General features: G+C 51.2%; 1 protein-coding gene across 1 annotated transcript in view; it reads right to left on the bottom strand.

Moving 5' to 3' along the window:
• Positions 1-13: 13 nt before the first annotated feature.
• C2H1orf159 (chromosome 2 C1orf159 homolog) overlaps positions 14-26,167 on the bottom strand; it is a 37,401-nt gene continuing 11,247 nt past the window's right edge. The window contains exons 2-6 of the mRNA XM_077151631.1: positions 13,047-13,182; positions 1,584-1,649; positions 1,261-1,395; positions 559-694; positions 14-102 (exon numbers count right to left, since the gene is read on the bottom strand). Coding sequence (XP_077007746.1) covers positions 75-102; positions 559-694; positions 1,261-1,395; positions 1,584-1,649; positions 13,047-13,086 — 405 coding nt within the window. The 5' untranslated portion in view covers positions 13,087-13,182 and the 3' untranslated portion in view covers positions 14-74. The remainder of the gene's footprint in view (positions 103-558; positions 695-1,260; positions 1,396-1,583; positions 1,650-13,046; positions 13,183-26,167) is intronic.

The following is a 26,167-nucleotide window of genomic DNA, read 5'->3' as shown; positions in this document are numbered from 1 at the left end:
TGGCAGGCTACACACTGCTGACACGGGCCTCCCCCGAGCGGGGGGCAGCAAGGTCTGCGGCGGGCTGTGGCCGCTCACGTCTTACGTAGCGGGGCTTCTGAACTGGAAGGGGCCAGAGAAGCTGCGTCAGGGCCGGGGTGGGGGCGGGCATGAGGGTCTCATCCCCGGGGGGGCAGCTGCCCCTCAAAGGCCCCCATGTAACTTGTACACGGACACTGGGCAGAGCTGAGACCCCTCACCCCAGGGCCCAGCCTGGTGGGGGGGCCACACCCCCACCCCAGAGGCACAGACCAGAGTCAGATGGCTTCGGACAGCACAACCTGTGCTCTGCAGGAGACAGGGACAAGGTGCCCCGCACGTGGATGGCCAGAAAGGCCAGGGACCGCTTGCCCAGGCCAGCAGGGGTGCAGCAGCCCCACTTTCTTGGAGACCCCAGCGCGACCCCTGGAACGAGCCCTGGGGGCTGCCAAGGGGGTGGATGAGCTGGGCCGTTTGGCCCTGGGGTCTCCTGAGCCCCACCACGGGCGGAGGAGGCTGGCGGTGGATGCGTGGACTTACCTGAGGGCCGCGGCGGGGGAGTCACGGCGGCCTCGAGAGAGAGAAAGGGGCCATGAGAACCTCCAGGGGCCACCCGCCACAAGGGACACAGGACGGGTGGGTTTACTTACGCCATCACTGGGCCGTGGGGCCAGGGCTGTGGGGGAGGAAGGGAACGTGTCGGGGGCAGGGTCGTGGGGGAGGGGCAAGGCCACGGGGGCTACGGGGAAGGGTCAGGGTCACCGGGCTGCAGAGGCGATGCGCAGCTCCTGGGTTGGGCACTCACTGCAACCCCCGCCCCCCCACCCCTCTCAGCACGGGGCAGACACCCACTGCCCTAGACCGGGGTGGGGGGCCCTGGCCCCAGCCTCACCCTCTTCTCTTCAGGCTGCTCAGAGGCAGCATTGGACCCAGGGACAGGCAGGAGGGCAGGGGCGACAGGGAGGCCACCCGAGTGCCCTGGCCCTGGGATGGCCATCACACCTGCCGCCCATGTCTTCTCCACGGGGCTGGGGTCAGACAGGCAGGGGGTCTTGCCTGCCCTGGCCTCCGAGCATGGAGGGCACCACAGCCCAGCTGGACATGAGGTCCGGGACCCCTGGGGGCTCTGGTATGGCTTGCTGTGCCCCAGGGGGTGGCGTCCCCGGTCGTGCCCTATGTGGAGGGCTCAGCGGGCGGTGTGCGGGGCGGGGACCCCAGGCCTCTGCAGGGTGAGGGCGGCACCTTTGTCTCCTCCGTGGATGGCACCGAGGGCCCTCCGGCTGCGCTTGAGGTAGAAGGAGGCGGCCACGGACAGGATGAGGCCCGAGCTCAGGAGGAAGGTGCCCAGGAAGAGGGGAGCAGCCACACGGGGGCCGTCTGCATGGAAACACCGTGGGTGGGGCCACGGGAGCAAGAGGCCACCAGGGCCACATGCCCCACACGCCCCGGCCCCGGAGGGAACCCCAAGGGAGCCCCGACCCCACGATGGCCGCCAGGGCCCACGCCCCCACCCCTGTGGCCCGACAGGGGCAAGCCTTGCCCTCCTGCGGCGCCAAGGGACGTACCGGAGGCGGGTGGCCCAGGCGGGCCTGCACTTCTGTTCACGGGGAAGGGCCCTCCGCGGCCGGCAGCTGTGGGGGACAGCAGTCAGTGGCCGCCACGGGGCAGTCCTGGGACCCCATGGGGGGAAGGAGGTGGAGAGCAAGGCCTGACGTGGGGCCTCAGCCACACTCTGCCGCCAGAACGGTCCAGCAACTGCCCCTGCGCCTCCGGTAGGCTGCGGGGGGGGCTGCATCCCGCACCGGGGGGGGGGGGGGTTGTGTTCTGCACTGCGGGCTGCTGTCCTCACCTGGCCCTGGGAGCACATGGGGACAAGCCCACTGCACTCATGGACGACGCAGCTGCGCTTCCAGAAAAAGAGCAGACTCCACGGTGGAGCCTTGAGCCCTGCCAGAGGTCTGGAGGCCCCTGGGCTCCGCCCCTCCTGCACACCCCTCAGAACCAGGCGGCCGCCTGGGGGTCTGCACCTGACATGGCCACCCGGGGGTCCACTCCGGCTCCCCAGTCCATCTCCCCTCCACCGTCTGCCCCCCTGGCAGCCCGCAGCCCTCGGGGTCTGTCCTCAAGCCGCCCCCTGCGGAGACACTCCCTCCACGCAGCTGCCCTTCCTTCCCTCGCTGCCCGCTGCCCGCTGCCCGCCTCCACCCCTCCACCCCCGCCCAGAGCCCCAGCTGGGCCTCAGTGGAAGCCCAGAACAGAGTCCGGCTCTGCCAGGCCAGGGGCGCTCCAGGCACAGGGCAGGCAGCCGGACCGGCACCCTGCGCCCAGGCCCCTCCACCTGCTGCCTCCTCTAGTCCCTGCCCACCCAGTCCCCGACCCCACCTGGGCCCTTGGTGGGGTGACTGCCCATGACTCACGCTGGGCAGACAGGGCTCGCGTCTCCGCACCCAGGTCCCAGGTACCCGGCTAAAGATGGGGGTCCGAGACGGGAGGGTGTGGCCCTGCCTCCAGGAGACCTTCTGAACTCAGGGACAGGAGAGTGAACGCAGCCCCTCCCAGGGCAGGTGGAGGCTGCCAAGGTGAGGCAGGGCATGGGCATCCCAGCCCCGACCCCAGGGTCAGCTGTGCCCACCACAGGTCACACACCACCCACCCCAGTCCCGTGCCCCCTCCTGGGTGTCCTCTCCCCCCTCCGCGGCCCAGGCCACTGGCACGGCCTGCAGCCCCCAGCTGTGGCCCCAGGGGAGCCCTTCGCCAAATGCCACCCATCCCCGTCCCCATCCCACTGCTCACTCAGGCGTGAGTCTGCACAGGGTCCCCACTCAGCCCCCCAGTAGGCGCTGCGGGGAGAAGGCTCGGGGGTCTCCACACCCAACCTCTAGCTGCACGGGGCCCCGCCACTTTCCCACCACTCACTCCCCAGCCCCTGGTGCCCACCCCTGTCCGCCCCCCGCCCAGCGCCCGGCCCCTGCGGCTCCATTCCCACCAACCCCGTACCGGGAGCCCCACCCAGCGAGCCCATCCTCTTCCTCCTCCAAGGCCTGCGTCAACTGCCTCCTGTTCACCTTCCCGGACAGTATGTCCCTGCAGCTGCAGCGCCCAGGCACAGCACGTGTGTGTGTCCGTGCGTGTGTCTGAGTGTGTGCATGCCTGCGTGAATGCCGCCGCGTGTGCACCACCCACCACTGGGGTTGGGACACCAGCACAGTGGCGCTGCTCTGCAGGCCCCTGGAGTCGGCCACGCCTGCTGACCTGGGCCACACAGGCCTGTGCCCGGGCAGGTGCCGCTGGCGTCCAGCTCATCCACACAGCACTAAGGCCGCTGGACCTGGGGAGAGGACAGCTGTGAGCTCCCAGACCTGGGGGTCTTGGGCTGGCGGGGGCCAGGACCACTGAGCAGCTCATGAAGCCCCATCGGAGCTCTGGGGCGACAGCCCCAGGGACACCAGGGCCCAAGGAAGGATAACGCCCAAGTGTCCAGATGTGAGGCGGGTCCTGGGCTGCCCCCCTCAGCAGGCTCCCCAGCCCCAAGACTGCGCTCCCCACCCACCCTCTGACCCTCAATCACCCCCCCACGCCTCTGCCCTCTGTCCCTATGACCTCTGTCCCTCCCTACATCCCTGAGACCTCTGTCTGTCCATCCCTCCAACCTGTGTCCATCCCGCTCTCTGTCCCTATGACCTCCATTCTTCTGTCCTTCCATCACTATGACCTCCGTCCCTCTGTCCCACCCTCTGTCCCTCGCCCCTTCACAGCGACCTGTGTTCCTGTCCCTCCTCTTGGCAAGGTCCCAGCCGTGTTACAGACGTACCTGCCTCCTGCCTCCTTGGGGAGCCCCAGGGGCAGGATGGGGTCTGGCTCCGTTTTGTGTTCTGAGCCCCCCACAGTTCACGGCAGGGCTAGTGCTGGACAGACGCTTGGAGCGTGACTAACTGACCTCCCTGTGCCGTTCCCCCCACAGCAAGGGCCCTGTGCAGGGTGTGGGGAGCCCTCAGGCCCCCGCCAGGTTCTGACCCAGCAGGTTGGGCTTTGGCCAGCATGAGAGGGCAGCAGGTGGTGCCGCTGGGGGCTCCAGGCCCCTTCCCGGGCTGTGAGCCCCTCTCCTGGGAGCGGCTGGCCCTATGGCTGTGGTCCTCCACTACCCGGCTCCCAGTATGAATGCCCACTGCCCGGGTCTCCCGTTCAAATGCCCGCAGCCCAGGGTCTCCTGTTCAAACACCCGCTGCCTGGGGTCTCCCATTCGAATGCCCGCTGCCTGGGGTGTCCTGTTCAAATGCCTGCGGCCTGGGGTCTCCAGTTCAAACGACTGCTGCCTGGGGTCTCCCCTGGCTTGGGGCAAAGCCCCTTGCAGCTACTGCCACTCATGCATGAGATTCAGTCTGCCACAAGTGGAACGCGGGAGAGCTTTCAATCAGTGAGATCACCTACATTAGCTCTCAACTCGCAGACTATGGCTTTAAAACTTAAAATGTAAAACTCAGTGCTAATTCTAAAGAATCATTCACAGGAATAGGAAACATACATGTTCCAGGATATGAGAACATGTGGGAAAGTGCGCAAATGGCCCTGACCTGCTGAGCGGGAGGGAGCCCCAGGGGGCGCTGGCATGGGGGCATCTGCCCTGTGCCACAGTGGCCTTTCCGGCCCCAGGGCCCACCGAAGTGGCCCCCTTAGGGCGCGAATGAGGAGCTGGAGTTTCAGTTTCTTCGGCTCCTTCAGCAAACGCCATAAAATGGGTTGGGTTAAATGTTGGGAATTTATTAGCTCATGGCTTCGAGAATCGGAAAATGTCCAAACTGAGGAGCCATGAGGGATGCTTCCCCCTCTCCGGCGGCACCCCCCGGGCCGGCACGTGGCGGCGTCTCCTGGCCGCTGCTTCTCCTGCGGGTCAATGAGCTCAGCTTTTGCTGCCGGGGTGCGCTGCCTGTGCTCGCCCCGCTTCCGGGGTGCATGCCTGCGCTTGCCCCGCTTACGGAGTACACTGTCTGCGCTCACCCCGCTTACAGAGTGCACTGCCTGCACTCGCCCCACTTCCAGGGTGTGCTGCCTGCACTCGCCCCACTTCCAGGGTGCATGACTGTGCTCGCCCCTCTTCCGGGATGCACTGCCTGCGCTCGCCCCACTTCCAGGGTGCATGACTGCGCTCGCCCCTCTTCCGGGATGCACTGCCTACGCTCGCCCCTCTTCCGGGATGCACTGCCTGTGCTCGCCCCACTTCCAGGGTGTGCTGCCTGTGCTCGCCCCACTTACGGAGTGTGCTGCCTGTGCTCGCTCCACTTCCGGGGGTTCAGTTCTGGGGTCAGCACACGTGCTGGCAGGCAGGGCCTCGCCTGGACTGGCCCCATCACAGGGTCCTGCTCACGATGACTCAACACAGGAGTGGGTCAGAGACACGACTGTATTTTTCTGCGGTACACACAGCTCCACACCACCATACTCTCCCCTCTGGATCCCCAAAAGATGTGTTCTTTCGACATACCAACTGCATTCATTGCTTCATAATATCCCAAAAGTCTGAAGTCATTTCAGTGACAACTTAGTACAAAGTCTCATCAAAGTCAATTACGGGTGTGTCTGTCCTGGGGCACCCCGCTCCGAGACCGGAGAGACCTAGAGGGCAACTTATCTGCTTCCAGTGCATGAAGGAGCGGGAGGCACAGGATAAACGTGGAGAGATGGGCAGCACACCCCGCAGGGAGAAACTGAAGGAAGACAGGGCCACGCGCCCAAGCAAGTGCAGCCCCCCTCAGAGCATCCTCCAGACCTTCAGCTCTGACAGGCACCCTGGGGTCGATGGTTTGCCCTCGAGGCGGCAGCCTCACCCCTTTCCAGTGCTTGTACAGTGGCTGTGCTCCCCAAACACTGGGGCGAAGGCCCCCTCTCCGAGCTCCAGCGCAGATGCGCCCTTTCCAAGCACAGGCGGGTCTGCTCTCTAGTCCTCCGCCCAACCTCAGCTTCCATGGTTCTTCTTTTGAAATGATTTTTTCTTGAATCTGACATTTTCTGTCCCTTTTCATCCAGGCTGGCAGTGGTTCTGTTCACACACAGCATTCAAAAGACTTGTCGGTTTTGATGTGTTCACAGGGGCCCTTCTGGAAACCTGCAACTCCCGCCCTGACCTGCGTTTGAAGGGGCCTGCTGGGCCCAAGTTCTGTTAAATCCTCACTCGAGGCTCTGTTCCTTGGGAGGCTCGCTTTCTGGAAGCTCAGAATTGCCCCCACCATCAGTTTCTGGCTTCTCTGTGCCCAAGTTCAGTTCTCAGCTTATCCCTTCCCTCCTGCACTTCACTATAAGCTGCAAGGAGAAGCCAGGCTGCACTTTCCACACTGAGCTTGGAAATCACCTCCACCAAATATCCAAGCTCAGTGCCCTAAATTCTGCCTTCCATCTGACACCAGGACTCAATTTTGCCAAGTTCTCTCCACTTGAAAACAAGGGTGGCCCTTCTCCCAGTTTGCAGTGACACGTTCATTGCTTCTGTCTCAGGGCTCTCGGAAGGGCCTGCAGCACCCGTATTTGTAACGACAGTCTCTGCAAAGCAGCCTGGGCCCTCTCCACTGAGCATCTCACAGTTATTTCAGCTTGGCCCAGGATCCAATCCCAAAGCTGTTCCCAGTTTTGGTATTTGCAATAAAGCACCCCACCCCAGTACTGGAATCTGTTCATTTCCTCAAGCAAATACCATGAAGTGGGCCCTCTTAAACACCGGGAGTGCATTAGATTATGGCTTTGAGCTAAAACAAAGTCCAAACCAAGGTATCATCAAAGTGATGCTTTCTCCCTGTGCCAATTTGAATCTGTGGTGGACCCCAGAAAAGCCATGCCCTTTGATCCTCATTCAATATTGCTGGGTGGGAGCATTTTGATTCCATGAAGACATGACCCACCCAATTGTGGGTGGTAACTTTTGATTAGATGATTTCCATGGAGGTGTCTCCACCCACTGAAGGTGGAGTTGCTTACTGGAATCCTTTAAAAGAGGAAACATTTTGGAGAGAGTCCCTTTTCGGTAGAGCCACGAGAAAGCCAGCAGACATCGCCATGTTTGCCATGTGCCCTTCCAGCTGAGAGAGAAATGTCAAACGTCGTTGGCCTTCTTGAACCAAGATATCTTTCCCTGGATGCCTTTGATTGGACATGTCTATGGACTTGTTTTAATTGGGACATTTTCTCGGTCTTAGAACTGTAAACTAGCAAGTCATTAAATTCCCCTTTTTAAAAGCCATTCCGTTTCTGGTCTATTGCATTCCGGCAGCAGCAAACTAGAACAGTGCCCAAAAACTGTGGCATTCTGCAGCTGGCCTGCTGATCCCAGGGACCTTGACTCATCACAGGGGACAGCACACAGCAGCGTCTGCTGGTCTCTCCCTTCTCTTCTGGGTTCAGCAACTTGCTTCCTGGGGCTTTTTGCAGGAGCAGTTAGGTTCAGGTGTCAACCTGCTACCCTGTAGCTCTGTTGCTAAATCATCAGCATGTGAAACTCACCTATGGCTGACTACATCTGTGGTCAGCTAAGGGGAGTGCCTTCCGCAATGAGCGACGTTGAATTTAATTCACTAGAGGCTTAAGAGAGGTTAGCGGAGCTCAGCAGCCCAGCATAGCTCAGCTCAGCACTCAGAGCCGACCCAGACCCAGACAACTGGAGATGCAGAGAGGAAACATCTGGGGAAGCCGTCTGACCCCAGACGCCAGGAGGGAAGGTCAGCAGGCATTGCCGTGTGCCTTCCTATGGGGCAGAGAAAGCCGGAGGAAAGTTGCTGCTTTTCTTCCAAAGAACCGGAAATCTGTAACTAAATAATTCCCCTTCATAAAAACCAGCCCAACTCTGGTGCATTGCATTTCAATAGCCTTAGCAAACTAAAACACTCTTGTCTGAGAAAAGACTCTTCAATAAATGGTGCCTAGAGAACTGGATATCCACATGCAAAAGAATGAAAGAGGACCCATATCTCATACCCTACACAAAAGTGAACTCAAAATAGATCAAAGACCTAAACATTAGATCTAAGACCATAAAACTGTTAGAAGAAAATGTAGGGAAATATCTTATAAATCTTATACTTGGAGGCAGTTTTATAGACCTTACACCCAAAGCAAGAGCATTAAATAAATAAATAAATAAATGGGAACTCCTCAAAAATAAACACTTTTGCGCATCAAAGAACTTCATCAAGAAAGTAAAAAGACAGCCTACACAATGGGAGACAATATTTGGAAACGACATATCAGATAAAGGTCTAGTATCCACAATTCATAAAGAGACTGTTCAACTCTACAACAAAAAGACAGCTAATCTGATTACAAAATGGGAAAAAGACTTGAACAGACACTTGTCAGAAGAGGAAATACAAATGGCCAAAAGGCACATGAAGAGATGCTCAACTTCCCTGGCCATTAGAGAAATGCAAATCAAAACCACAATGGGATATCATCTCACACCCACCAGAATGGCCATTATCAACAAAACAGAAAATGACAATTGCTGGAGAGGATGTGGAGAAAGAGGCACACTTATTCACTGTTGGTGGGAATGTCAAATGGCACAACCGCTGTGGAAGGCAGTTTGGCAGTTCTTCAAAAAGCTAAATATAGAATTGCCATATGACCCGGCAATACCATTGCTAGGTATCTACTCAAAGGACATGAGGGCAAGGACACATTTGTACACCAATGTTTATAGCAGCATTATTTACAATTGCCAAGAGATGAAAACAGCCAAAATGTCCATCAACAGATGAGTGGCTAAACAAACTGTGGCATACATATACGATGGAATATAATGCAGCTGTAAGACAGAATAAAGTTATGAAGTATGTAACAACATGGATGGACCTTAAGGACATAATGCTGAGTGAGACTAGCCAAAAACAAAAGGACAAATACTGTATGGTCTCACTGATATGAACTGACATTAGTGAATAAACTTGGAATATTTCATTGATAACAGAGACCATCAGGAAATAGAAATAGGGTAAGATATTGGGTAATTGGAGCTGCGAGGACACAGATTGTGCAACAGGAATGAATATAAAAACTTAGAAATGGACAGCACAATACTACCTAACAGTAATACAATTACGTTGAAACACTGAGTGAAGCTGGATGTGGGAATGGTGGAGGGAGGGGGGCTGGGGGCATAAACGAGATCACAAAGAAAGACGATAAAGGTTGAGATGTGTAATCTAGGAATGCCTAGAGTGTATAACGATAGTGACTAAATGTACAAATTTTAAAAATGTTTTTGCATGAGGAAGAACAAAGGAATGTCATTACTGCAGGGTGTTGAAAATAGATGGTAATTAATATTTTAAAATTTCAACTTATGTGTGAGACTAAAGCAAAAAATGTTTCTTTGGTACAAAATTTATATTTCGACTAGTGCATTTCCTAATATAACTTATGTAGATAGCTTAATTGAACACCATAAGTACATGGAATCTTGGGTAGGACATGAGGTTTTATTGGTTTGTCCAGAGTGATGCCCCGAAGAATCCCAGAGTGATTTGATCAGTGAGTGGAAAAGTATTTGCAAAGTCCCCTTTGGGGAATGGTGAGAACAGGGGAAAATTCAACCTCACCAAGTTGAATTCTTGATATTCTCACAAGCAGTGTGAACAACCAAAGCTATAGGGTGAGCCCCCAGTCTTGCGGTTTGTTCGTATGAAGCTTAACCCCACAAAGGATAGGTCAAGTCTACTTAAAATTAGGCCTAAGAGTCACCCCCAAGGGAACCTCTTTTGTTGCTCACATGTGGCCTCTCTCTTCAGCCAACACAAGCAAACTCACTGCCCTCCCCCTGTCCACGTGGGACATCACTCCCAGGGGTGTGGACCTTCCTGGCAATGTGGGACAGAAATCGTAGAATGAGCTGAGACTCAGCATCAAGGGATTGAGAAAACCTTCTCGACCAAAAGGGGGAAGAGAGAAATGAGACAAAGCGTCAATGGCTGAGAGATTCCAAACAGAGTTGAGAGGTTATCCTGGAGGTTATTCTTACGCATTAAGTAGATATCACCTTGTTGTTCAAGATGTAGTGGAGAGGCTGGAGGGAACTGCCTGAAAATGTAGAGCTGTGTTCTGGTAGCCATGTTTCTTGAAGATGATTGAATAATGATATAGCTTTCACAATGTGACTGTGTGATTGTGAAAACCTTGTGTCTGATGCTCCTTTTATCTACCTTGTCAACAGACGAGTAGAACACATGGAATAAATATAAATAATAGGGGGAACAAATGTTAAAATAAACTTAGTCTGAAATGCTAGTGATCAATGAAAGGGAGGGGTAAGGGGTATGGTATGTATAATTTTTTTTCTGTTTTCGTTTTATTTCTTTTTCTGTTGTCTTTTTATTTCTTTTTCTGAATTGATGCAAATGTTCTAAGAAATGATCATGATGATGAAATGCAACTGTGATGATATTGTGAAATACTGATTATGTATGTAGAACAGAATGATCAATGATCATATGTTAGGAATGTTTGTGTTTCTTGCCATTTTTTAAAAAAAACTTAAAAATTAATAAATAAAAATAAAACACTCTGTCTGAGCCTCCTTCTGCCTCTAAAGGACTTGCCTGAGGGCCACACCTTAACTGCAGCCCCTCACCCAGAGGTCTGCTCCCGACGGCCACCGCCCACAGAAACATCTGGAACATGTTTTCCTGGAGCACATACAGCTCCAAACCACCCTGATGGTCTGTCTGCTTCACTGATGTTTTCTGCATTTCCATCGTCAAGGGATTCTGACTTGGGCCCCCCACAGATCAGAGTTCCACCTCAACACGCAAGAGTCGTCTTGGGGGAGTGGCAGGGGTGGGGGGCAGATGTGAGGAGGAAAGCCCAGAGAGAGATGGGGGCATGAGGCGGGGGACAGCCTCTGGGGGCAGACCCGCCAGGTGATGGTATCTGAAGCCCACAGGGGACCTGCCTTGGGTAGCCAGCAACTGGGGGGATGGAAGGATGCACACCCTTCTCGAGTGGGTGATTTGGGGTGACTCCAGCGTGGCTGCACTTGTGCCTTTCATCCCCTCATGCAGGGCACAGTAAAGGACACGAGGGTGAGTGGGGAAAGGAAACATGGCATCCACATGGACCACGAACCAGCCACGAGCCTCCCACCGCCCGGAGCATAGCTGAGCCCCCTGAACTAGCCTCAGCCAAACAAGGGTAGAATGCCCCCACCCAGTCACTTGCCCTCGATTCCCCTCCCATCACCTGCCCCCGCAAGGGCCCTGAGGCAAGGAAGAGGCAGCGCTGCTGGAGGGCCACACCCCAGGATGGTGGCTCTGGTGGACAGGATGCACTGGAGGTGGCCCAGGTCAGCAGGAGGCACTGCACAGGGTGGCTGGGGCTGCCGTCAGCCGATGACAACCAAAGTTCAGCACGCTGACCTGCCTGCTGCCGGACCCCCACCACGGCCCCTCCCCACCACAGCCCATCCCTGCCGTGAACCCTAGCCACTGTGCACCCGCCCCATGTAGACTCCGTTCACTGGGGACCCTGCCCGTGGACTCTGAGATGAGCCTCCCTCTTCCTGAGGTCCATGGTCTCTCACCTCTAGGGAACCGGGTGGGCAGCTGGGGGTTCTATACAGTCCAGTGGGGGCAGCTGTGTGGAGACCCTATTTCAGACTTGGCAACAGGTCCAGTTTGGCAGAGAGAGGATGAAGACCCTAAAAGCCAGAGAAGCACAGCTACCCAGCAGAGGGGCCAAGGCCCTGCCAGCCACCAAGCTCTGGAGTGGGGACACGCTGGCATCTTGGGCCTGTGTTTCAGTGACCCCTGAGGGCTGAAGGAGTCGGAGCTCTGGGTGAAGGACTGCGCTGCCCACCCCATGTCAGCATGCGGGGCCCTCACTACTTCCTGGAACTGGCCACAGGGAAGGAAATGCTCAGTTTTCTGCCATGACAGACACCTACCATACTCTCTGTGGACTTGCCGACAACTTCCACCAGGACCCCCGCCAGGAGGATGGCGTGCGGGAGAGCCATGGCCAAGGGTGCAGCCAGAAGGATGGCGTGCGGGAGAGCCATGGCCAGGACCCCCGCCAGGAGGATGGCGTGCGGGAGAGCCATGGCCAAGGGTGCAGCCAGGAGGATGGCGTGCAGGAGAGCCATGGCCAGGACCCCCGCCAGGAGGATGGCGTGCGGGAGAGCCATGGCCAAGACCCCCGCCAGGAGGATGGCGTGCGGGAGAGCCATGGCCAGGACCCCCGCCAGGAGGATGGCGTGCGGGAGAGCCATGGCCAAGACCCCCGCCAGGAGGATGGCGTGCGGGAGAGCCATGGCCAAGACCCCTGCCAGGAGGATGGCGTGCGGGAGAGCCATGGCCAGGACCCCCGCCAGGAGGATGGCGTGCGGGAGAGCCATGGCCAAGGGTGCAGCCAGGAGGATGGCATGCAGGAGAGCCATGGCCAAGGCCCCCACCAGGAGGATGGCGTGCGGGAGAGCCATGGCCAAGGGTGCAGTGTCTGCAGCACAGAGGAGGGTGCTGTGGGGCAGGATGCCTTCTTGGCACTGGAAGGGGTTGGGTGGCTCCAGTAAGGTAGAAGGGGATTTACCTGGCCCTCCAGGTAAGAGCTGTACACCTGGGGTCACCCTCACATGAGTATGATCTGTTTATGTGGCCCAGGGCTGCTAAGTGTCCAGGAGTCACCTCTGCTGTCTGCCAAGCCCCCCAGCCCTCCCCACACAGGAGGCCGTGGTCTGCTGGACTTCCTGAGCCTGGCGGAGCTGGGCATCTAAGGGATCGCTGTCGGAAGGAATCCATGCACCACCGCCAGGAGGACGCACAGGGAGCAGGTGGGAAGGGAGGTGGGTCTGTCTCCGTGAGTGCCAGTCACAGTGCAGCTGGCAGTGGGAGAAGCGCTGGCCACCACCTCGGGGCGCAAAGCCGCTGCCCTCTGCCCCAGGAAATCTGACAGGCATCTTAAGCATTTTAACCCAGAAAGTTTCCTGCTGGGCCACAATGGCGCCCGCTGGGCGGACCACACCAGTGGGGGGCCACCTGTCTTAGCTATCTGCAGCTCACCTGTGTGGGGGTTGGAGCGGTGTGCACCCCAGAAAAACATGTTCTTCGATCTAACCCATGCCGGGGTTGCGAACCGGTGTAAGGCGACTTCAGTTAGGGTGTGACCCAGGGTGGGTTTCCAGACTGTCACTGAGCCCTTTAGAAGAGAATAAAATCGCGCTGAGCGCTGCGCGCTGCGGGAGCTGCCGGGAGGCCAGAGGGCGGTGGGCGGGGCGCCGGGCCGGGAGCGGGGCGGGGCGGGGGGCCGGGAGCAGGGCGGGGCGGGAGCGGGGCGCCGGGGCGGCAGCGGGGCGGGGCGGGGCGGGGCGGGGCGGGGCGCCGGGCCGGGAGCGGGGCGGGGGCCCGGGAGCAGGGCGGGGCGGGGCGCCGGGGCGGCAGCGGGGCGGGGCGGCTGGCACAGCCGGGGAGCGCCAGCCTGCGGGAGGGGCTCGCCGTGACGCGAACTCCCCCCCGCCCCCCCGTGAGCCGCTTCCCGCCGTTTAGAGCCATCCGTGCCAGGGCGCTGCTGGAGCAGCCTAGGACCCCACGCGAGTCTCTCCCGCCGCGTGACGGCCAAGCGCAGCCCCGCACCCCGACGGCGAGGGCTCCGGGGCGTCGGGAGGAAAGGGGCAGTGGCACCGCAGTCAGCAGACTGGCCGCTCCAAACACGGCCCGTCCCTCGGCAGGGGAGAGGACACCCCCGCGGGGCGCCGCTGTCCTGAGGGGAAGGTTTTAGTAGATTTCCAGGCGTGTGCAAGGTGGTGACCACAATGATAACCTGTCCCAAGCAGAGCTGGGTCACCTGCAAACACGTCGGGGCCTGGGCACAAGCACGCAGAGGGTGGTGGCTGTGCAGGGGCGGGTTCTGGCTCCTCTGGGGCGTCTTCCGGCGCGGGGCGTGGGGCGTGGGGGCTGGGCGGGGGCTCCTTTTTCTGCTGCTGGTGCCGAGAAGGTTGCAGGCTCAGCGCTGCCCCCTTTAGATTTGGGAGCTGGCCACCCCGACGGGTGAGCTCGGAGCCCCAGGGCAGGGGGACAACCGCAGGGGAACTGGCTCACGTGTCATGGGCCTCACCCCCCCCATTTTAAAAAGCTAATTCACTGCCTGGCCACACAGCTGTGGGCTTTCCCAGCCCCCCTCCGTCTCCAACACGCAGCCCTGCAGCGGGCACGCAGACCACCTGGCCCCAGGGTGGCCCTTCCCTGCTTTCCCCCCATCTGACACCTACTCAGCTGGACCCCTGGAAGGCCCAGGCCCGTGCGCTCAGGCGCAGTCAGTGGCAGGCTTCCCAGAGCCACCGTAAGTCCCAAAACAGCCTTCAGGTCAGGGATCAGAAGGCCCCAACTGTGGTCACCTTTCGTCTTCTAGCTCCTCTACTTCACGGAGCCCTAATCCACACCCCATACTGCACCTGTCGAAGGCAGTGCACGCCTCAGTGAGCTGCCAGCCCTGCACAGTACCCCAGACCCACACCCAGCGGCTGGTACCCAGTGCCCCACAGCCAGCACCCTGTGCCCAGCGCCCAGCACCAACTTCTGTCCTGGCGGCGAATGACAGCTACGTCCACGGGCTCCATCAGTCTCGCTCCCCTAGATCCTAAGGGACGCCCCACTGTACAGACCATACTCCGCTCCCCTCCGCCTACCTATGGACGTGCAGTTGTCTCCAGTTTCCTGGCAATGGCAAAGAAACCTCCTAAGAACACGCATGGGCAGGCCTGTGCGAGGACATCTGCTTCCGGTCACACAGAAACAGAGGGGCCGCATCTAATGTTTCAGAGACGGGCCACCGCCTCCCAGGGGCCGGGCGGGCCCACTCCACAACAGCGCGCATCACTGCTGCACCTGGTGTGAATTGGCACCTGGTCGTGTTAACACACACTTCCCGGTTGGAGAAGGATGGCGGGCACGTTCTCACCCGGGTACTGGCCGTTCATAGCTCTTCTTCTGTTAAGTGCCTGTTCAAATCGTTAGCCTAATTTAAATGGGGTTGTTCATCTCTCACTACGTTGCAATGGTTCTTTGCTTTAGTATCTGGTGCGAGGTAAAAGTCAAGTTGATTTTCCCCCATATGTATATCCAGTCATTCTAACTCCATTTTCCTTTTCCCACAGAATTCCCGTGACTTCTTTGTTGAAAATCAGATGCCTGTAAACATGCGGGTCAACTTCTGGCCTTTCTATTCTGTCCGTCCATCCGCAACGTGATGGTTTACCAACTGCAGTCTTCATTACGTAGCTTTACGTTTGTTTTATTCATCATCATGATCATTTCTTAGAACATTTGCATCAATTCAGATAAAGAAATAAAAAGAAAACAGAAAAAAATGCATACATACCATACCCCTTACTCCTCCCTTTTCTGCAAACAGTGATAGTTTTACTTCTTCCTTTCCAATTTTGATGCGTTGTATTTCTTTTTCTTGTCTAATTGCTCTGGCTAGAACCTCCAACACAATGTTGAATAATAGTGGTGATAGTGGACATCCTTGTCTCGTTCCTGATCTTAGGGGGAAAGTTTTCAGTTTTACCCCATTGAGGATGATGTTAGCCGTGGGTTTTTCATATATTCCCTTTGTCATTTTGAGGAAGTTCCCTTCTATTCTTATCCTTTGAAGTGTTTTCAGCAGGAAAGGATGTTGAATTTTGTCACATGCCTTTTCTGCATCAATCACAATGATCATGTGGTTTTTCTGCTTTGATTTGTTGATATGGTCTATTATATTAACTGATTTTCTTATGTTGAACCATCCTGGCATATCTGGGATGAATCCTACTTGGCCATGATGTATAATTCTTTTAATATGTTGCTGGATTCAATTTGCTAGAATTTTGTTGAGGATTTCTGCATCTAGATTCATTACAGAGATTGGTCTGTAGGTTTTTTTTTTTGTAATATCTTTGCCTGGCTTTGGTATGAGGGTGATGTTGGCTTCGTAGAATGAGTTAGGTAGCTTTCCCTCTTCTTCAGTTTTTTGAAAAGTCTGAGCAGGATTGGTACTAATTCTTTTTGGAATGTTTGGTAGAATTCACATGTGAAGTTATCTGGTCCTGGACTTTTCTTTTTGGGGAGCTTCTTAATAACTGATTCAGTTTCTTTACCTGTGATTGGTTTGCTAAGGTCATCTATTTCTTCTCAATTCAGTGTTGGTTGTTCATGCCTTTCTAGGAAGTTGTCCATTTCATCTACATTGTCGAATTTATTAGCATAAAGTTGTTCATAGTTTCTTCTCATTATTTCCTTTATTTCTGTGGGGTCAGTGGTTATGTCTCCTCTTCCATTTCTAATCTTATTTATTTGCGTCTTCTCTCTTCTTTTTGTGAATCTTGCTAAGGGCCCATCAATCTTATTGATTTTCTCATAGAACCAACTTCTGGTTTGGTTGATTGTGAAATTCATTAATTAAATTAAATTAATAAAATTCATTCATTAATTAAATTAATAAAATCAATTTAATTTATTCCTGCTCTAATCTTCATTATTTCTTTCCTTTTGCTTGCTTTGGGGTTAGTTTGCTGTTCTTTCTCTACTTCCCAGTGAACAGTTAATTCCTCAATTTTTGCCCTTTCTTCTTTTCTGATATAGGCATTTAGGGCAATAAATTTCCCTCTTAGCACTGCCTTTGCTGCATCCCATAAGTTCTGATATGTTGTATTTTCATTTTCATTTGCCTTGATATATTTAGTGATTTCTCTTGTAATTTCTTCCTTCACCCATTGGTTGTTTAAGCGTGTGTTGTTGAGCCTCCACATACTTGTGAATTTTCTGGCACTCTGCTATTATTGATTTCCAACTTCATTCCTTTATGATCTGAGAAAGTGTTTTGTATGATTTTAATCTTTTTAAATTTATTGAGACTTGCTTTGTGACCCAGTATATGGCCTATCCTTGAGAATGATCCATGAGCACTTGAGAAAAAGGTGTATCCTGCTGTTGTGGGGTGTAATGTCTTATAAATGTCTGTTAAGTCTCACTCATTTATTGTATTATTCAAATTCTCTGTTTCTTTATTGCTCCTCTGTCTAGATGTTCTGTCCATTGATGAGAGTGGGGAATTGAAGTCTCCAACTATTATGGTAGATGTGCCTATTTCTCTTTTCAGTGTTTTCAGTGTTTGCCTCATGTATTTTGGAGCATCCTGGTTCGATGCATAAATATTTATGATTGTTATATTTCTTGTTGAATTGTTCCTTTTATTAATACATAGTGTCCTTCTTTGTCTCTTTTAACTGTTTTACATTTGAAGTCTAATTTGTTGGATATTAGTATAGCTACTCCTGCTCTTTTCTGATTGTTATTTGCATGAAATATTTTTTCCAACCTTTCACTTTCAACCTATGTTTATCCTTGGGTCTCAGATGTGTTTCCTGTAGACAGCATATAGATGGGTCCTGTTTTTGAATCCATTCTGCCAGTCTATTTCTTTTGATCAGGGAGTTTAATCCATTGACATTTAGTGTTATCACTGTACGGGTAGTACTTTCTTCTACCATCTTGCCTTTTGGATTTTATATGTCATATCTAATTTTTCTTCTTTTTACCTTTACTGATAGTCTTCATTTCTACACTCTCCTCCACACCTCTCTCTCCTGTCTTTTCGTATCTGTCTCTAGTGCTCCCTTTAGTATTTCTTGCAGAGCCGGTCTCTTAGTCACAAATTCTCTCAGTGATCTTTTGTCTGAAAATGTTTTAATTTCTCCCTCATTTTTGAAGGACAATTTTGCTGGATATAGAATTCTTGATTGGCAGTTTTTCTCTTTTAGTAATTTAAATATATCATCCCACTGTCTTCTCACCTCCATGGTTTCTGCTGAGAAATCTAGGCATAGTCTTATTGGGTTTCCCTTGTATGTGATGGATTGCTTTTCTCTTGCTGCTTTTAAGATTCTCTCTTTCTCTTTGACCTCTGACATTCTGATTAGTAAGTATCTTGGAGTACGTCTATTTGGATCTGTTCTCTTTGGGGTTCGCTGCACTTCTTGGATCTGTAATTTTAAGTCTTTTGTAAGAGTTGGGAAATTTTCAGTGATAATTTCCTCCATTAGTTTTTCTCCTCCTTTTCCCTTCTCTTCTCCTTCTGGGACACCCACAACACGTATATTCGTGCACTTCATATTGTCTTTCAATTCCCTGAGTCCCTACTCATATTTTTCCATTCTTTTCCCTGTATTTTCTTTTGCTTGTCAGATTTCAGTTCCATCCTCCAGTTCACTAATCCTATCTTCTGCCTCTTGAAATCTAACATTGTAGGCTTCCATTGTTTTTTTCACCTCTTCTACTGTGCCTTTCATTCCCATAAGTTCTGTGATTTGTTTTTTCAGACTTTCAATTTCTTCTTTTTGTTCATTCCTTGCATTCTTTATATCCTCCCTCAATTCATTGATTTGATTTTTGATGAGGTTTTCCATGTCTGTTCAAACATTCTGAATTGTTTCAACTCCTGTATCTCATTCGAATTGTTGGCTTGTTCCTTTGGGCCATATCTTCAATTTTCCTAGTGTGATTTGTTTTTTTTGCTGGCATCTAGGCATTTAATTATCTTAATTAGTTTATTCTGGAGATTGTTTTCACTTCTTTTACCTAGGGTTTTCTTGCTGGATGAATTTGTTGCCGTCTGTTCTTTGACATTCAGTTCAACTTTTTCTAGACCACATAGCTTAGGTTTTTTTAAGAGATCAGAATGTTTTAGTTCTTTTTTTCTTACCCTGCCTGAATGGTGCCTCCCCCCACTCCCCTTAGGAGGGTCTACCTAGGTATTATAGACCCCAGCCGGATTTTCCCAGACCAAACTGGCCTCCTATCAGGAGGAAAGAGTCACCTGCGTTGGTTTTCCCTGAGGGCGAGACCCAGCAGGTTGAAAGGCTTTCCTGTGAAGTCTCTGGACTCTGGTTTTCTTATCCTGCCCAGTATGTGGTGCTTGTCTGACTGCAGGTCCCACCAGCATACGGTGATGCAGTACCTTTAACTTCAGCAGACTGTCCCTGCTGGGGCATGGTAGAGACAGAGGAGAGGTTGTAGCCTGGCTTTAATCACTTCCCTTTTCCAGACCGTGGGGTCTGAATTCCTTGAGGGAAGACAGAGTCTCAGACAAGCTTGTTTCTGCTTGTGCCTGGGGCCGTTGCAGCCTGAGAAGTCCTGCTGCTGTATCCAAAGGCAGTCAAGCCTTTGTAGAAACACAGCCACAAAAACTTGTTTCTTTTTTTTTCTTTTTCCATCAGCCCTGCTCCCTGGGTGCTGGGGCAAAAACCAGCGACCTCCACTTTGACCAGGTTCAGTTGAGCTGGAAGCCATTTTTTCATAGTCAGAATTTGTTAATTAATTCCACAATTGGAGCTTGGTTGCACTCAGCCCCTGCTGCTGGTGAAGTCCCTTTCCTGTACCCTCTGGGAAGCAGCCTGTGGGGGAGGGGCACCAGCTGCCACGGCTTGGGGCACTTGCGGTTCTGGGGGGCTCACAGCCGGTCCCTCTGGTCCAGACTGGGGTACGCTGTGTGTCCGGTCACTGCCATGGCCCAAGCAGTTGTTCTGTCCTGTTCCTGGCTATTTAGTAGCTGTTCTGGAGGATGAACTAAATCCCGCACCTAGCTGAGCCACCATCTTGGCCCCTCCCCCATCCGTTACGCAGCTTTCAAGAAGCTCTTGAAATCGGGGGGGGGGGGGCGGGGGGGCGGGGGGCAAGCCCAGCTTCCTTTGTTTATCCACTCTGGCAACTACAGGATCTTTGCACTTCCATATTTTAGAATAACTGTGGCATATTTCTCAGGGACTGGAGCCTAGCCATGCTTAAAATTTTTTAATCCTTCTCTCCCTCTCTACATTCACTCTCTGCCCTCCGTACCTGTAACCCCCCTCTCTGTTCCCCCCTTCCCCCTCTTGTTGTAGACCGCCCATTTCCGTAGCTCACCACTAAACCGCAAGCCTTCCTGTTATTCTCTTCACTCCTCTATACCTAACCTAAGCCCTCAGCCTAGCAACTGCCTCCTGCCTTGTGTGATTGGCTGTCCCTTCCTGACGTGTGCGCCCAAGACTCCACCCCTCCCCGAGAGTACTTAAGCCCCACTCTTACCCCGCTCTGGGTCGTCCGAGCCCCGGGGTCTTCGGACCCCAGACGTCTCACTCCTCGGGTTCCCGGGTGGCCCATCCCGGAGTGTAACAATAAAGCTTAAAACCCGCATCTGGCCTCAGTGAAGACTTTTCTCGCGACCGCCGGCTGGGGAAAGCGCCCGCTTCAGCTTACCCAGGTTAATTCCCGCGAGCTCGCCCCAAACCCACCCAGTGTACCGGTCGCGCGGCCCGGCTGAAGCTATCAGCGGCAATAACCTTGCTGATTTCTATAAATAAGCCTGCTGGGATTTTGACCAGGATTGTGTTTGAACCTACAGATCAATTTGGGAGAATCAACATTTTAACAATATTGCATCTTCCAATCCATGAACATGCTATGTCTCCATTTATTCAAGCCTTCTTTACTTCTCCCAGAGGTGCCGTCCAGTTTACAGTGAAGAAGTCTTGCATATCTTTTGTTAAATTTATTACTAAATATTTTACTTTTTTATATGATTGTAAGTAGATTGAAATTTCTATTTCATTCTCCAGCAGTTCACTACTAGTATACAAAAACACAATTAACACTTGCAAATGAACCTTATTTCTGAGACCCTGCTAAATCCACTTAATAGTTCTGTTTTGTAGATTCTTTAGAGTTTTCTGTATAAGTCATCTGTCATCTACAAATATGGTTTTACTTCTTCCTCTCCAGTCTTAACGGCATTTATGCGGATTTGCATTCTGCGAGGCGCTGCCGGGACTGAGTGTGGTGCTGGGCAGGACGGTCAGCGGGTCCCTGGCCTTGTCCCTGACCTCAGGGCCAGGTGGTCAGCGCTTCACTGTGAAGTGCGGGACTTGGTCAAGGTCTTCACGTCCTTACCAGGCTGAGGACCTGCCCTTCCATTCCCAGTCTGCACAAAGTTTTTATTTATTTTTTAATCATAAAAAGGTTTTGAATTTTCTCAAATGCTTTCTCCATCTATTAAAATGATCATAGTTTTTCCTTCATTCTATTAAAATGGTGTCTTTTTTCTATTTATTCAATCAATTCTTGAAAGATGGTGGTTGCACGACTGTAAAAACAGCTTTGCATTGCTGATTTGAAACGAACCTGAGGTGAGACACATCCACAAAACATCATGCCCAGCACGGGGGAGCACTCGTCCCCAGGCCTGAGCCGGCCACAGAACTGCCTCCATGAGTTCCAAAGGATCAAAATCGTTCTGAAGGCTGCGCACGTGGCTCAGTGGTAGAATGCCCACCTTCCATGTGGGAGACCTGGACCATGCACCCCCCCAAAAAAAACAACAAAAACCATACTGAGTATATTCTCTGACTACAATGGCTTAACATTAGAAATCAGTAACATAAGCCATTAAGAAAACTAATTTTTTTTGTATGCTGTGCAGTGGGTATCACATTTCATTCTTTTTCCATGTGAATATCCTGTTATCATAGCACTATTTGCTGAAAGTTTTGTTTTTGTTTTTGTTTTTAGGGTGCACGGGCCAGGAATAGAACCTGGGTTCCCCTCACAGCAGGCAAGAATTTTACCACTGAGCCGCCTGTACACCCCAACTCTGTGAACATTAAAAACCAGACTCATAAAATAACCCATAGGTCAAAGAAATCGTAAGATGAATTTAAAATATTTTAACCGAATTTTAATTTTTAAGGAAAACATACCAAACTTAGTAGAAGCAGCCATAACAATGCTTAGCAAGGAATTTATACCTTTAAATGCCTATATTATATTTTGTTTCTTTTTTTATTTAATGCCTATATCATAAAAATGAAACACGTATAAAATCAGTGATCTATGCCACCATTTTAAGAACATAGAAAAATAAGAGGAAATTAAACCCAAATTAAATAGATGAAAGGAAATAATGAAACTAGAAGTGGAAAGGAAGGAAACTGTGCTGGTTTGAAAGAATGTATGTCCCCTAGAAAAGCCATGTTTCATCTAAATCCCATTTCATAAAGGTAGAATAATCCCTATTCAATACTGTATGTTTGAAACTGGAATCAGATCATCTCCCTGGATGATGAGATTTAGTCAAGAGTGGCTGTTAAGGTGGGTTAGGTGACGACATCTCTCCACCCATTCGGGTGGGTCTTGAGAAGTTTCTGAAGTCCTATAAAAGAGGAAACATTTTTGGAGAAAGAAGGAGATTTGGAGACAGCAGAGAATGCTGCAGCACCATGAAGCAGAGAGTCCCAACAGCCAGTGACTTTGGAGATGAAGAAGGAAAACGCCTCCCGGGGAGCTTCATGAAGCAGGAAGCCAGGAGAGGAAGCTAGCAGATGACACCGCGTTCGCCATGTGCCCTTCCGGATAAGAGAGAAACCCTCAACTTCATCCACCTTCTTGAACCAATTATCTTTCCCTGGATGCCTCAGATTGGCCATTTCTATAGACTTGCTTTAATTTGGACATTTTCACAGCCTTAGAACTGTAAATGTGCAACATTAAATTCCCCTTTTTAAAAGCTATTTGGTTTCCGCTATATTGCATTCTGGCAGCTAGTAAACTAGAACAGAAACAGAAAATGGACAAAAATTAGCATAAAAAAGTCAAAAGCTGGCTCTTGGAAAAGATTAATAAAATAGATAAACCTTTAGCAAGAGAATTGAAGAAAAAAATGCCAACCAAAATTCCTAACATCAGAAATGAAAGAGGGGACATCGCTGTACGCCTACAATCCTGGGAGGACGGTAAGTCAGCATCAGAAACCACGCCGCGCCGGGCCACGGCTCCAATGCAGACCAAGAGGACAGGCTTGTAAAGGAACGAACTAAAATGACACAAAGTGAAGCAGAAAATCTACAGCCCTCCATCCATTAAAGAAGCGGCGATGGGGCAGCCGGCCGGAGGGTCCAGGCGGACAGCCCCGCGGGGGGCCGGGAGGGGCACCCCATGCCCACGCGGGGCCGGCCTCGGGGGGACGGTGTCCGCAGCCCCGCCCCGCCCCGCCTCGCGGGCGGCTGGGCCCGCGCACTGGGCAGCTCCCCTGCGGCCGGGGCGCCTCGCGGCCGCCACCTGCTGGCCACACGCGGCAAGTGCAGCAGGCGGGCTCCCTGCCTGCCTAGGTTTCAACGTAGTGTTTTTTCCTTAATGTTCTTTTCTTCATTTTCCCCCTTTCAAAAACATATTATTTCTATACATTTTCATTAGTACTATAATTGTTTTTTCATGGTTTACTTTTATACATATTTTAAAGTTGTGTTGATTCTTTCTTTTCTACTTCATATTCCACATATTATTTCCATTTTTAACTTTTTTCTCTTAAATTTTCTTTCCCTCTGGTGGGCACCAGCCTGACTTCACACCCAATATATCTTGGGGTGTCTCCTTTTGGTTCTGGGGCCTACTAGTGTTGAGGTGTGCTTTCTTGCTATTTTTTCATATTTTTATTATGTTCTCATTTTATTATTGCTATCAATTCTTTTCCTTTTTTTTTTTTTGGTGCCTGGGCTGGGAGTCGAGCCTGTGTCTCCTGTGTGGCGGGCAGACGTTTGGCCACTGCAGTACCCGAGTCCCAACCCCACTTCTAGAGCACCCTGGAGTTGAACTGAACCCCTACCTGAGATCTGGGCCCTGGTGTGGAGAATAACTGACAAACCAAGCGCAAACGGAACCCTTCAGCAAAAACAAGTACGTACAAAACTTTACAAGAGTGAAGGAAGCCAACTTGCAGAATAACCATATCAAGGTTATCAAATGCCCTGAGCACAAGAGAAAATCACAAAGCACAGGAACATCCAGGCAGAAAGGGCCCAGCCAAACGACGACATCAAAATTGCAGAGAGGACACAGAATCCGGAACAAGTACTCAAGGACATTTATAAGGAAATAAAGGACACCAGGAAGACACCAGAAGAGCATAAAGAAGAATTTGGAAGAGCAAATGGAAAAAAATGGCAGATCTCACAGAAATGGAAGATTCAGTACACCAAATTAGAAATGTACTGGAGACCACGATAGCAGATTTAAAGAAGCTGTTCTAGCTTGCTAGCTGCTGGAATGCAATATACCAGAAATGGAATGGCTTTTAAAAAGGGGAAATGTAATGAGTTGCTAGTTTACAGTTCTAAGGCCAAGAAAATGTCCCAGTTAAAGCAAGTCTATAGAAATGTCCAACCTAAGGCATCCAGATAAAGATACCTTGGTTCAAGAAGGCCGATGAAGTTCAGGGTTTCTCTCTCAGCTGGAAGGGCACATGGCAGAAACGGCGTCATCTGCTAGTTTTCTCTCCTGGCTTCCTGGTTCATGAAGCTCCCCAGGACACGTTTTACTTCTTCATCTCCAAAGGTCACTGGCTGGTGGACTCTGCTTCATGCTGCTGCAGCCTTCTCTGCTCTCTCTGAATCTCTTTTCTCCAAAATGTTTCCTTTTATAGGACTCCAATAAACCAATCAAGTCCCACTCAAATGGGTGGAGACATGTCATCACCTAATCTAGCTTAATAACCACTCTTGACTAAATCACATCATCCAGGGAGATGACCTAATCACAGTTTCAAACATATAGTATTGTATAGGGATGATTCTACCTTTATGAAATGGGACTTTGATTAAAACATGGCTTTTCTAGGGGGCATGCTTTCTTTCAAACCAGCACAGAAGCAAAAGGAAGAAAAAGTGAGCTAGTAATCAGAACAACTGAACTAGAATGCACAAAAGAACAAATGGCAAGAAAGATGGAAAAAATGCAACTGGGTCTTAGGGAAATGATGGACAATAAGAAGTGCACAAATATTAGAATCATTGGTGTCCAGAAGGAGAAGAGAAGAGTAAAGGGCTGAGAATGCTAGTGGAAGATATAATCAGAAAAAGTTTCCGAACCTTTATAAAAGATAAATATGCAAATCAAAGAGGCCCAGCGAACTCCAAATAAAATAAACCCAAACAGACCTACTCCAAGACACACTAACCAAAGTGTCAGGTGTTGAACTGAAATAGAAGTTCCTGAAATAGCGTGGGAAAAGCAACCTGCGACACACAAGGGAAAACACGAAAGACTGACTTCAGACTACTCAACAGGCACCTTGGAAGAGAGAAGGCAGAAGGTGTGATAAATTTCAGATCCTGAAGGAGAAAGACTTCCAGCAAGAATTCTTTATCCAGCCAAGTTGTTTTAAAATTGAGGGAAAGATGAAAATCTTCAAAGAGAAACAAAATTGAGAGAACTAGACAAATAGACAGCTTCCCTACAAGAAATACTAAAGGAAGTCTTTTCAGCTGGAAAAATAAAAAGACAGGAGAGGGAGGCCTGGAGGAGGACACAGAATTGAAGAAAACCAGTAACGGTAATTTAAAGAGTAGAAAGAGAGAGAGGGAAAATAATATACAGATCTGACAAGTAAAAACTAAAGGGACAGGATAGTAAAATCAAGAACCACTTTTACATAATTACTTTGAAAGTTAATGGACTAAAATCACTAAGTAGAAGATACAGATTGGCTGAATGGATAAAAAATACCTAATCCTTCTATATGCTGTTTACAAAAGATGCATCTTACATGCAAGGACACAGTAAGATTGAAAGTAAAAGGATGGAAGAAGATCTTCTATGCAAAGTGTGACCAAAGGAAGCAGAAGTAGCTATACTAATAGCAGACACAATAGACTTTACATGTAAAGTCATCATAAGAGACAAAGAAGGACAATACGTATTAATAAAAGGGACAATTCACCAGGAAGAAATAACAGTCATAAATGTATGTGCCCCTAATCAAGGCGCTCCAAAGCACAGGAGGCACATATGGAAAAGCTGAAGGGCGCTACAGACAAACAACAGGAATAGAGGGAGACTTCAATGCACCACTCCCCACTACAGAGAGAACGACCAGACAGAGGATCAGCAAGGAAACAGGGACCTAAACAATAAGCTAAGTTAATTAGATCTAATGGACATATGTAGGTCACTACATCCCAAAACGCCAGGACACATTCTTCCCTAGTGCACATGGAACGTTCTCCAGGACAGCTCGTACGCTGGACACACACCGAGTCTGTATGAATGTAATAAGATTGAAGTTATCCAGAGCACTTTCTCTGGTCACAATGGAATGAAGCTGGAAATTAGTAATCACC

This window comes from Tamandua tetradactyla, chromosome 2 (genome assembly GCF_023851605.1).
Source record: "Tamandua tetradactyla isolate mTamTet1 chromosome 2, mTamTet1.pri, whole genome shotgun sequence".
NCBI classification, from domain to species: Eukaryota; Metazoa; Chordata; class Mammalia; order Pilosa; family Myrmecophagidae; genus Tamandua; species Tamandua tetradactyla.
The sequence above is the reverse complement of the archived record's forward strand: the minus strand, read 5'-3'. Positions and strand labels throughout refer to the sequence as shown.